General features: G+C 42.5%; 1 protein-coding gene across 1 annotated transcript in view; it reads right to left on the bottom strand.

Moving 5' to 3' along the window:
* Positions 1–13,623, bottom strand: part of zfpm2a (zinc finger protein, FOG family member 2a) — a 144,706-nt gene that overhangs the window by 86,902 nt on the left and 44,181 nt on the right. Inside the window, exon 3 of the mRNA XM_018763021.2 lies at positions 9,962–10,063. Coding sequence (XP_018618537.2) covers positions 9,962–10,063 — 102 coding nt within the window. The remainder of the gene's footprint in view (positions 1–9,961; positions 10,064–13,623) is intronic.

Here is a 13,623-nt window from a genome sequence, read left to right as displayed (position 1 = left end):
ACCAGCGATGCCAAAATATTGTTCATTCCACTGACACAAATCAGGGCCTGTCTTAGACAGCATTAAGGGAAAACACATACTGATACAGTATTATTGTTCTGATGAGAAGTTCGGACATTTATTATGAAATGGAACCTTGTAAATAACTGAGCCCTTTCACCTGTTATGATGCTGAAAGTGGCATAAATTAAGTTCTCAAAAAGTACCTGTTTTATATAAGAAAAATAGACATTGAATTAAAAATCTATATGAAATAAATATTAAATTTGTGTAAATTGTTGAAATCAAATAATCTGCGCATTCGCTACAACACAACAAAAACAGGTATTATTCACTGGAGTTCATGTAAATTTTTTACATTTAATTTGAGATCTGTGTACTACTTACATAATAAACACTGCCACTCACGCTGATGTATTGTATGTTCAATACGAGGGATGTGATACTAAAATGGCACAACCACCAATTGCATAAAGCTGCATTTACAGTAAAAACTGGATGTTGGGGGACAACATGCATTTGGGTTCTTTTACAACACAAGTAATCTTAGTAATATCTGTCCTGAATGGTAATCATGGCGGTATTTACTACCGTTTGAGATGGAGTCTATGACTAATAAACCATGAAGTTTTGCACACAAAGCCTCTTAGTGCATCGGATCACAGGATGGAGACGCCACAGGATGGAGAAGAGCACAGCTGTCTGCCTAATCGCTGCTTGCATATTTCATCATCAGAAATAGAAATTCTGTGTGTGTGTGTGTGTGTGTGTGTGTGTGTGAGAGAGAGAGAGAGAGAGAAGGAGGAGAGGGGGAGAGGGGGCGAATAGGCGGGTACCTTCTCCGTAGCAGAAAGTGACACCTATGGTTGTCTGTAGGGTTTTCCTCAGCTTTCCTTATTTCTGTTCTTATAAGTCAACATTTTATAGGTCGAAATCTAGTGTCCTCCCCTAAACGCTTCCAGTTTTCATCCTCTTGACAGTTCAGTATTCAAATTAAAGGCGAAACCCCCACACCAACATTTAAACACTTTAAAGGACAGTTCAGGTCAATGAAGCTGTCTCCCATGTGGAACCTGAAACAGCGATTTTTGAATTATAAATACACCACTTTGCTGCTACAGCATCACACTTTCATGCTGTTCTTGTCCCTTAACAAGAGCTTCCTTTGTGTGGAGACACATTTTGACAGGTAAATTGGTAACAGTACATCAGCATTTAGAGTTTATATGGTTCCTGAATATTATAATAAACTATTATTTATCTAACCTCTTCAACCAAGGTGACATACAATTTGAGAACTTGACAAAGATTTCCCCAGTTATACAGCGGGGTATTTTTATTGTCAGTTCAGGGTAAGTACCTTCATAAATGGCTGCACAGCAGGAGCTGGGATTTAAACCTGGAACAAGGCAGTGGCACTGATCACTACACCACCTGCTGGCACAAATGAACGCCTTTCAAAACTTGTACAACACTGCCAGTTCCACTGTGCATATATATTTATAATTTAATGTATAGCCAATCTTTTATTTGTATTATACCTCTGATCCTTTGTTCAGTGCTCTGTCACTGTGTGAGAAGAACACTGTATAAAAATAAACTGAATTCATCTGAACTCAATATAGATCATATTTATACTTTGTCTTGATGCAAACATCTGGTTTATAGCATCTAATCGGAATTTTATCTGTTTGGACATGGATCACTGATGATGCATACTTTTACAGCTACACAAATACGATGTCTTGCATGACACTACAGAACTTGATTGTGTTATTTTTGTACAGTTTGATTTTTTTGTGTGTTATTCATTTATTATTTTGTAAATGTGCACTTTGCTATGTGTCACGTTGAGCTGCTGGATGTGAATTTTCCACCAGGGATTAATAAAGTGTTGTCTTATCTTACAACACTGTCATTAGATTCTGGGGTGGAGATTCAAGTTCAATGCTTAAGATGATTATAGGGGCAGCAGGTGGTGTAGTGGCTAGAGCTGCTGCCTTGCACTCGAAGAAACCATCTTTAAAATCCACCTCCTACTGCAGTACCCTTAATCAAGGTACAGTAAAAATTAAATAGCTGTATAAATGGGTAAATCACAGCAAGTATCAACATTTTGAGTTGCTTTTGAGAAAATGGTTGGCTAAATAAATGGATGTAAAATTCAAACAACTTGTTGGAAATGCTTAGGAGGATGATTAAAAAAGTGACAAAACCAGCTTCTTTGGAAGAATAATATGCGCATCCAGAATAGACAGACAAAAACTTTGTTGATCCGGAAGGAAAGCGCTTGATTCATAATCAGTAAATGTGATCAAAATAAAGGGGCGGAGTAATGAGATTGTCAAAGAAATTCCGCCTTCCATGTATAAAAGCGAAGTGTATATAGGTGTTCTTAAACTCGTAGACTTTGGCGGAAGGATCTTCTATGTGCTCGGCCTGCGATTTTTCTCAAGACACTGTTATCAGACCTTTCAAACACATCTCGAGCCACGTTTGTTGTAACAAAAGCTGTGAACGCATTTCTGAAGGATTCGTCTTATATCACCGTACCTCCAATCCAATTTAACTTGTGCAGTCAGAATGGCTCCGGCACCAGTTTACCAATCTTTGCTTTCCAAGACTCTCCGCGCTGAAGGCTTGAGGGGTTCAATCAATGGCGCTTTGATCTCGGCTGGAACTATAATTATTTAACATTGTTACAAGGATTTCTCTAATCCATCCTACCATTAAATCCCTTTTACACCCTCATCTTCTGAAGGCTAATCTGCATCTGTGCGCTCCGTTTGTCTCCGGAACTCATTTCGCCAGTCCCCTCCTTTTTTTCTTACGACATCCTGACTTAATGGACTTCAGGATAAAATTAAAAATGTTTCTGTTGCGATGCAGAACTTTGCAGGTGTTAAAAAAATGGAGTCTCATTAAATCAAAGGCACTCAGGGAGAAGTACTTTTTTCTCTTTCCATCCCCTTGAGTGACGGTAGGCTATTTCCCAGGTACACAACCGTATGATGTTCGCAAGCTGCTGAGAGCTGTGCTCCACATCCTGGACAGCGGTGACTTCTGAAGAAACACTTGGCCATAACCTCACTGTTTTGGTTTCTCCTTTGAGAACAAAATGTGGACAATACCAAGATAATGTATTCACATGTCTTTCAGTAGAATCCAGGCAACCTTAAAGTAGCCAGCCAATCAACCAATCAACCAATCAACCAACCAGCCAATCAACCAATCAACCAACTTACTAGCCAGCCAACCAACCAGCCAACTAACCAGCCAGCCAACCACCCAACAAACTAGCATCCAACCAGCAAACCAACCAACCAACCAACAAAGTCTATTATTGTCCTAATTTGCATACTGCCTATAAAAGAAACAAGTATTTACATACCAAAAAAATCTACGTTAAGTTTTAGGGGCACTATATGATTGGTAAGTCGACATCAACGCAACAGCAAAAAAAATAAGTCAGAGTGAGAAATTTATGAATCTCGAAGGAAATATTGTATAGCTTTATGAACTCATCAACTCACATATTGTTTGTTTTTAAGCTGAATGTGCTTTAAGGTACAATATTTCATCATGACCTTCTCTTGTCAACGGAAATGTTGCCAGTGTGCTGTGTAGAGCACAAGCAAACAAAATCCAAACTGGAAAGTCCCCCTTTCTGCTAAACTAGCCAGTTCATCTGCAGAACCTTGAAGTGTATTAGCATGAGCTAAAATGGAAACCGATTATATCTTTCTTGAAGGTGGACTTCATGTTGCCCAAATCTCGACCTTAAGTAAACGTTTACAAGAGGACTAGTTGTCCCTTTAAACACTGCAGTTGCCATTGACCACTCAGCACCTCCAACCTCCACCAAATCCACTGTCCCATCATTGATATGTGTGCATCTGTGTTCCATGGAGATATAAATAGCACCATAGTGAAGGCAAACATTTGCAGAGGCATCCGCTGCAGTATCATGGCCATCTGCTGTGCAAATTCACCTAGTGTGTGTGTGTGTGTGTGTGTGTGTATACCTGGAAAAAACAAAAAAAAAACTGTTGTCCTGTTTGGGGTGGGGGATGGGGTTGTTGTCCACTTCATAGTCCAGAAATGGGCCACAGTGGGAAGTTAGAGAATGAGCACCTGGGGTTGCCACCCAGCGAAGTGCAGCATCCGATGACTAGAATGAAGTTAGTGGGGGAACGAATGGTGCGTTCAGTTTACGTGAGTTGAGCGCAACCTCGCAGTTAGCTTCTCTGGCTACCAGCTTCCTCGATAGCCACCCTGTACAGATGGATAGGAGGTGCTCTCTTTTGCCCCAAGGCCCTTATGTCTTCCTCTCAACAAGACGTAGCCTGGAAGGAGGTGGAGGAACAGATGATGAAAATGAACAGGGAGGTGATTCGCCATTGCGTGTTCAAGATAAGCGAAAGGGTGGCGTAGCAGTTAGCGCTGCTGCCTTCGGCCTCAAAGGACCAGGTTCGAAACCTACCTCACGCTCTAGTACCCTTGAGCAAGGTGCTTACCTTGAATTGCCCTAGTAACAAATGTCTAGCTGCATGAGCAGCACAAATCTGTATGCATCTTAACATTGTTTACTTGCTTGGGAGAAAATTGCTAGATATATGCAAAAATGTAAGATCCTTTGTCTCCTCTGAGGTTCTGTGAACTTGTCCCATTGTACCACCGTGGTTGATTATAAGGTGAAATGCAAATATTCAAACAATATCCCTGCTTTCTTCTCCTATTTTAAGAATACTTATTGTGTTTATTAATTTGTTTGCATTTTTATAAAAGTCCCACATAATTTTTGCACCAAACTCAAAATGATAATCAACCAATTGCAGATGATCACACCATGCTCAACCAGAAAGGCTTTTTGTTGTCACAAAGTATCCCCCATGCCTCCCAAAAATTAAAAACTATATACATATAACAGATATGTGAAGACATCACGTGAGTGTATATTCATGTCCCATGTTTATGTAAGGTCTTAAAAAAGAAATGTATAGGTGCTCCTCAACTTAACGATGGTTCGCCTTACAATTTTTTGACTTTACGATGGTGAGCTGACGATAGACATTCAGTAGAACCCATACTTTAAATTTTGAATTTTGATTGTTTTCCCGGGCAAGCGATATACAGCGCGATACTCTCTTGTGATGCTGGGCAGCGGCAGTCGCTAGTGTATACAACCGATACTCTGCAGTGTTCTGTGTGCCCAGCGTTTTTTTTTTTTGGATTCACCCCCCCGTATCTATTTTGTGTTTTGTGCATCCATCATGTCTACGAAACGCCCATCTGTGTCTCCTGCTACTGGTGAGAAGAAGAAGAGGAAGGCAATTACTCCTCAGGAGAAACTCTAATTGGTATGTCTTTATCTATAGCATTTATTTATTATTATATAGTAATATTTTCAGTTTTTTACTGTTTATTGCTTCTTGTTTAGTAATTTCAAAAACACCTACTTGAACGATGAACCTCGGTGCAGCAAGTGGTAGGTAACAAACTAGGTTTACTTGAGTCACATGTTTGCAGCTGTGTCTCTTTCTCTTAATGTAATGCATAAATTGTACTTTTGCTGAGATGTGCGTCGCTTTGGACAAAAGCGTCTGCTAAATGAATAAATGTAAATGTAATTACTGTATTGTCTTGTGCTGTTTTGCACATGTCTTGCACACGTGCACTTTATGTAGTCCTGTGCAAGTAGCTTTGTGTTGTTTCTACGTAGCACCATGGTCCTGGAGGAACGTTGTTTCGTTTCACTGTACGCTGTACCAGCTGCGTGTGGTTGAAATGACAATAAAGCCACTTTGACTTTGATGAAGGCGGCAAGCCCATAATGGCCATCTCGCGTGAACTTGGACTTTCGCAATCGATGACCTCGACCATCTTAAAGGATACGAAGCGATGATGTTCGGTAGGTTAGGTCTATTAAATGCATTTTCGTCTCACGATATTTTCGACTTACGATACATTTATCGGAACGTGACCCCATTGTAGGTCGGGGACCATCCGCATACAGTACGTGAGTTCTTATGAACAATAATAAGCGAATATCAGTATTTTTAGCAATATCATCTTAGACACTGATTATAAACCCCATACAAGAATGTGATCATTTAACAGAAGACAACTATAAGACCAGCTTAAGAGGTGCATTATGGGTATTGTCTTTGGCAGTTGGCAAACAAGATAGAAGTCTCTGGCCTTAACCACCAGGCTACCTGAGCACATTGAACTGAGGGTCCTTCAGATAAGTGCAAAACTGAAATATGTAATATGTTGGTCTCGCGGATTCTCATTCTCATTTTACCGGTGAAAGACCGTGGGCTGAACACCACCGTTGAACCTCGGGAGCTCATTTCAGTGAACTGGGACCTAGGTCCTTATTCAAGTGCGGTACGCATAGAAAGCGATTAAGATTTATCTGCTGACGATCCTAATCACACCTATTTAAAACAAGGCTGGAAAATAACAAAGAAAATTTAAATGCCGGGTATCTGAGCATTTACAAAGAGATTAAAGGTTAGGCGGACTAAATAAATTTGCTTTTTAATCGTTATATACAGAAAGTCTTGTCATTTAAGATGTTCATATTCGATTGTGCGATTTCCCACTTTATTCAGATTATAACATGCCCATCTGACTTTTCTGACAGTAAAAGCAAAAAATAATATTTTATAAAAGACAACGGCCTTTCAGAGCAGACATGATATGAAACTGAATGAAGTCATTACGTGCAGAGATTAATTCCAGCCCCCTATACGCCTTCTTCAAAGACAATACAGTCGTTTTCTGAGAAGCGCCACATCCTGCATGCTGAGACTTTGGATTCCTAGTGGACACATGCAGGGGGATTCTTCATTAGCATATCACTTCAGCAGAGCATCATGGGAATAGTATGTTTCTGATACTTATTCTCAACTGGACAGACCACTTGTGCATGTAAGTATGAGCACAAAGACTATATATTTGTGTCGGTAAAGGGGGAGGGTTCCCCTGTTGGACCACGATAGAGCACAGCAGGGCATCAATTATATACTGAACAAAAAAGGCAACAGCTGAGCACCTGTGTTTAGCCTGTTCAGTGGAACAGTTTCCACACCAAACCCTGTCAGCTAATTTCAATACAAGTATTAATAAATGGGGAGCAGCATGTGGGTGCAGCCAGCGGCATTGAAGCCTCGCAGTTCCTGAACAATGGGTTTGAATGTGTTTGAACCCAGCTCAGTCTGCTTGGAGTTTGTATGTTCTCCCCATGTTCTCGTGGGTTAATAATGGATGCTCTGGTTTCCTCTCACCATCCAAAAATATGTGTTTCAGCTGGATTAGTTACTCCCAATAAGTGTAAGTGTGTGCGACTGAAGGGGGTGCGGTGGCGCAGTGGGTTGGACCACAGTTCTGCTCTCCGGTGGGTCTGGGGTTTGAGACCCGCTTGGGGTGCCTTGTGATGGACTGGTGTCCCGTCCTGGGTGTGTCCCCTCCCCCTCTGGTCTTATGCCCTGTGTTACTGGGTAGGCTCTGGTTCCCCATGACCCTGTATGGGACAAGTGGCTCTGAAAGTGTGTGTGTGTGTGTGTGTGCGAGCGACTGAGATGGACTGGCACTCCAACCAGGGTGTACCTGCCTTACACCCCATGCTTCTGGGAGAGGCTCCGGACCACTGTGACCCTGCACTAGACAAGTGGTTATTCGTGCCGGATAAATGGGATTGAGCAATAAGTAATGAACTTCAGCTGCACTCTCAAGTAAAATCAACAGCAATATTTATAAAGTTGCACAGCTAGACACTGGACTGCGGAATGCCAGCACACACAGACAGACACTCCTTGAAACCTCTCCTAACACCCCTTACGAAACACAACCAACCACAGCTACTCTGATGTGACGGGCCGCCCAGCCGGCTTGTAACAGCCACACCGGAGCAACATTTTCAAATTCGGGCAAACAATTCAGCATTTTTCTTCTTAAAAAAAGAGTGATTCCTCCACACAATCCAGCACTCCTTTGAGCCTTCTTAATTCGCATTCTGAGGAGCGGGAGCAGAACGTAATTAGAGTCAGTCACAGGGCTCATGTTCCCCTCTTTGAAAGCAGTATTTTTAAGCTCAGCATTTTCCTCTCCCGCTGCCCTCCTACCTCCCCCAGCCCCCCAAAAAAGGCCTTCCGGAAGCGACGCCTCTTTTCGTCGTAGCCCCATAGTTCTCCTCTGACCCCCACAGCCCTGTCTGCGGACTGATCACAGTGATGGTTTATTACAGTCGTCCAGGCGCTCTTATCTTTAGCCAGCAATACTCATTTCCTTCGTAAGATTTAAATGCAAATGTGAAATTTAATGATAAATGCATTATCTGATAGCGCTGATAACGCTGATTCACTGTCACTATAAAATACACACCCTGGGGGGCCTGCAGCACAACTTGCCCAAATCCACTTTATAAACGTATATACCTGCAATAAATTCTCCAGGTCACGGGCATTAAAGGGAATCATATTTTGTGCATTCAGCAATGTGGATGTAACGAAGAACAGTAATTGCTGTGTTGCTATCTGGCCAGATATATTATCCATCGTTTGATGAAGTGACTTTTATGAAGGGGGAGGGGAAGAAAAAAAAAACAAGATAAAACTATTTTTAAAAGCCTTAGAGAAAGCAAGAGGAAATCTGCATGGCAAAATGAGATTTTTCAGGAAGAAAAGATAAACATGATTTTTATTATGAGCTTCTGTTGGGTGCACAGTCTGTGTTCAAGCATATACACAATAAGCTTAACAGCAAAGCAATTTAATCCATTCCATTCAACCCGGGTAACTAAACTTCTAATTCAATGGTGATAATAACTTCATTTAAGCCTGGCCGTATCGGTTCTTCCAGCGCCCGTCTAAGGTTTGCTAGGGAACACAGTTTTGTCCAACTTCAGACACTCATTAGGGTATTAAGTCATGAAGGGTATTATATTCTGTAGTCGCTGCATTCAGAAAGTTAAAGTGAAGACCAAGATCATCACACCTCCTACGATCCCTGAGATGTTTCCGGAAGGACTAGGCAATCATCAGTATTATGAGCTGATGTGATTTTTTTCTGGAAAAATAACAATTGTCACATACTGTGATTCAGAGCTGATATAATACGGGCACAATGGAGAAGAGACAGTAACCTTACGACCTTCATTTGCATCTCATTATGATTTCCCCCGCACAAAGTTTGTGGGATAAGTCGAGACTTACCTTTGAACAACATTTCTCTCGATTTGGCAGTTTTTCGCTGCAAACCCTTCCGACTCACCTCCAGACACGCGAGGGCTTTACCTCTGCAGCTTTGTGATTGTCAAGGATATCTGAAGATGCCCTATTACTGCGGCAGTGAAATCCCCAGATCCCCGATGTATTAATTTAAAACATGTCGTAATAGACCCCTGACAAGTGATTACAGGCAGCTAACTAATGAGCTAAACGGCGATGAGAACGGCCTTAGTGTCACCGAAAAAAGCTCCGATAACATATTGACAGCGCGCCCTTTTTTTTTACCTCCAGCTTCCGGTGCTGAGTGTCCTGCAACCGGGTGCACAGCTGCTCTGTCATAACGTTGAGCGGCATGAGTCAGTGTGGCAGCTTCCTGTCGAAGCACAGGGCACCGCCGTCGAACACACATACACTTTGTATTCCCACTGATTACAGTGAAATTTATATATAGCGATCTTATTAATAATTCATGTTGTTTTGCAACAAAGGCTCAGGCAAATAATTGAGGATAACCTTTGGGGTATTGATATGGCATCTACATTGTAGAGTCCCTGACCTTTTCTTCTGACACCTTCCGAGGGCCTCTAACGCCACGGCGCAGGGAGAATACCAACCAGCTGTTGCACACCTGGACAGCCACCACCGCAGGAAGTTATTGCAGCACCCGAAGCGCGATCTCACAAACTTCTCAGCTTCAGAGGTTTTAACGTAACAGGGTGCCTTACTTGGTCCGTCCCAGTCCTCGGGTTCGAGAGGAGGGTGCCTGGGTTTCTCGGTCTGTCCATCAACGTCTAAGTCCCCCACATCCCGGGTGCCTTCTTCTTCACCTGGAATAAGGAACATCAGGGTTGGTGCTGCTTAAAACCACTCTGGGATGCTTCACTAAAATGTATAGTTAGCCTTAGTAATCATACGTGCATCTGTATTATTATGATTATTATTTTCACTTTAGAATGATTTTCTCCAAAGAAACAAATAGTGTGTTTGTGTACTAAGCTGCTTACAATGATGTACGCATTTATACGGCTGTGCAATTTTTACTCTGTCAGCTCAGGGTAAGTACCCTGCTCAAGGGTACTACAGCAGGTGGTGGTGTTTGAACGCAAATCTTTATATTGCAAGGCTGCGGCTCTGTCCACTATGCTGTCTGTTGCCCCTGTTGTATATGGTAACAAGTCATCTATATTTCAAATGTATAATTTAAAATTCTGACCATGCATCAAATTTTCAGTTGGGGGCAAACTGAAAAAAAAAGAAAAAAAAAGAGACCAAAATTCTATAGTTTTTCTATATACCACATTTACAGTATAAACCATATGTACAGTATATATCATGTATTGTATATACCAACCCTAACTGTATTTTGTACATACCATGTATAGACCATATATACCTGCCACACAAAATTTCATTGTATTGCATACAATGACAATAAAGTATTTCATCTCATATACATATATAAAAATATACTCATATATATATATATATATACTCCAGTAAATCTGTACATGTTGTTACTTTCACTATCGATACTGCTAAATTACAAAACAAACTCTATAGTATGTTTTGGTAAACAAGATAATATGCTGTAGGATTTGTGAGTAAATCTAGATTAAAGCATGTAAAATTTACTCAGTAAAATACTTCTCAGCTGTATCAGTGATACTGCTGCCTTTCCAAATCACAACATGGATGGTTGAGAATGAATATCATGAATATACATGTTCCAAATGCTAACACGTCCAGCTTTTATACAATACAGCAGAGATTCTTGTGCAATGCTAAACTGCTTCTGGGCATTAACTATTGAGTTTGAGGGTTGTATTACATCCATTGCAGTTTAACCCGGCTTCCTAATTGCCTTTAAGGGGCACCGGCTGCAGTACGCCGCACAATGTGATGCGTTATCTGATCATGTGTTCAGAAGCAAAAGCCAATCAATAGGGGCCGAGCCCCGACAGCACCGCACGTCTGTCTGCAGGGCTCAAACCAGAGCGGGGACACGGGGGCACAAACGGGTATCTGTCGCCGCTTCCTTGGTGGTTCAAGGAACCGGACTTGCGGCTATAAGGTTCAAGTCCCAGGACAGCACCTTGTTACTGTACCTTTGAACACATTTTCTCATTCCAAATAATAAATCTGTAAACGTCTAAAAACCAGCCCGAGTTGACCTGAGTTCATTTTGGATGAAACTTAGTGCTATGTAAATCACATGTAAGTCACTGGGTAACTTTTACTGCATCGCTGCAGGGTAACTAAATTGATAGAAGGTACTGCTGGAGGAATGGGGTTTAAATCCAGGTCCTGGGAGGGCATGTGGGGGTTCCAACCAGTTTGCCACCTGCTGCAAAGTGATGCCCGACTGCGGCTCCATTTACATGTTACCGGGGTATCTTTGATACTACGCAAGAGCTGTGTTGCCAAGTTCGAGTTCATCTAATGACCAGCAGTTGCTGGGTTCCACTCCACAGGTTTCCGTAACTCACATGGCACTGTAACGGGGAGAGCCTTCACGGGACATGCGCCACTGGCGGGTTTACACGGTAAACACGGGACAGGCCCGCATCCGTGCCTTTCCTTGGCTGCGCGCCGACCGTCCGTTTGCGGAAGGATATTGTGTCCTTTCTCGTTTCAGTCTGTTTGCGCTGCTTTGATGTGGCGAGTTCGCAGGCACTAGGGCCACAAGCCGTGCGCATCACCACGAGGCGTGCGGGGAGTACGGGAGGGGCTCTGTCAAATCACCCCGCATCCATTCCGCAGCAAATAAACCCGTCAAACGCATATCCTCGGCAATAATATCCATTTATCATCACTGTGATCATCAAACAACGATAATGTAATCTCTGCATACCCATTACAGAGCTTCCAACTGTGCGATAACTGCTATATGTAATTACCCGGTAAAAATGAAAAGGTACACATAAAAGAGTAAATAATAATGCTTGTCACTGACTGCACAAAAGAAGACAGGTGCCTGCATGCAAATTTGCAGAATGTGGATTATCTGGAGTATATTCTGTATCTTACTCCCTTGGTCAGGAAGTCGATCAACTACTGATAACTGCTTTTTGCGCTTGCAGGGCAGCGGTGGTCCAGAGACTACCCCGAAAGCATAGGACGTGAGGGGAGGTGCACCCTGGATGGAACTCCGGTGCATCACACCCACTGACTCGCACACACTCACTAGGGGCAATTCATAGTCCCTAACCAATGTGCGGCACTATCTGCTGCGCCACTAAGCCACCCTGTTTGGAAAGCATTGAACTGAATCAGTGACGCAGGACCACAATTTAAAGCACATACAACATTCAGAACAAGTACTATAGTCGCTGTTAAACTCTTTTTTGACTCACTCAGAAGGCACGTTTTCCCGATAAAGTGAACTCCTAAGGCCCTTGTTTTAGAGGAGCCCAGTATTTCACCTGTGCTTCATTTACATGTGGAATTAAAGTGCGTCTTCATGACAGTGATGTTTCTTACACCTCAACGTTTTGTATTAAAAGCATGTGTCCGGACAACTAGGCGGGTGCTAAATGACGTTCATGTATTCGTGTGCGGGGATGAGCTGACGAACACGCTCCACACGCAACCGCGAGGTTAACAGGAAAAGAAAGCGCAATGTGACTTAGCAAGTGTTTCCAGGCCGGACGGACGTCCACATATCGCGGCCTCCTTCCCGGCAAATCCTTCCACAGCTTCGGCTCCAAGATCCTCCACTCTGTTTAGCTGTTGTCTTTAAAAGCACCGCGGCTCACTTCAAAGGCGGCAAGAGGCGTTGGCAGAAAGACGAGCGCTTCCTGCTTCAAAAAAAAAAGGAGGGAACTGTGCAGCGCTGTCCTACTTACGGTACATGAGGTCATTATGACCCAGTTTTTACATCCGAACGTCTGTTTGGGTTACCAGTTCCCCTTCGCCGCACCATAAGAGAGCACATATACTAAATTCTCTTACTATTCTATTAATTGCGGAATTTCAAGAGCCTCTTTAACGCGCCAGGCTGATATCATGACGGGGATAACAAAGGCAAATATCAACAGTTCCTTCCGAAGTACCAAATTTAAAAAAGGGAGGGAGATAACATTAAAGGCACTACCTTGATCTCAGGCGTACATGTTAAGCCCTGTAACGAAACGTATTGGAACTGTTTAATTACGGCTCAGGAAATGAAGCTACAAGATGATTCCTTAATTAAGCAGTGATTAAGGATTTTCTGCCTTCTATCTAGCGCCGTTTGCAATGCATTTTAAATACAATTGTGAGCGAACCCACGAGGAACAATGTCACCGGGCTTGATGAAGTTTCTTCAAAGGCGGCAGTGGGAGGCAGAATGAATTGTGCTTGTCGGCGCGTCGTGAGATTTCCGATGAACCTTTCGCCTGAAATTGCC

Source organism: Scleropages formosus, chromosome 18, assembly GCF_900964775.1.
Source record: "Scleropages formosus chromosome 18, fSclFor1.1, whole genome shotgun sequence".
NCBI lineage: Eukaryota > Metazoa > Chordata > Actinopteri > Osteoglossiformes > Osteoglossidae > Scleropages > Scleropages formosus.
Note: the sequence above shows the minus strand (reverse complement) of the source record. Positions and strands in the feature narration are given on the sequence as shown.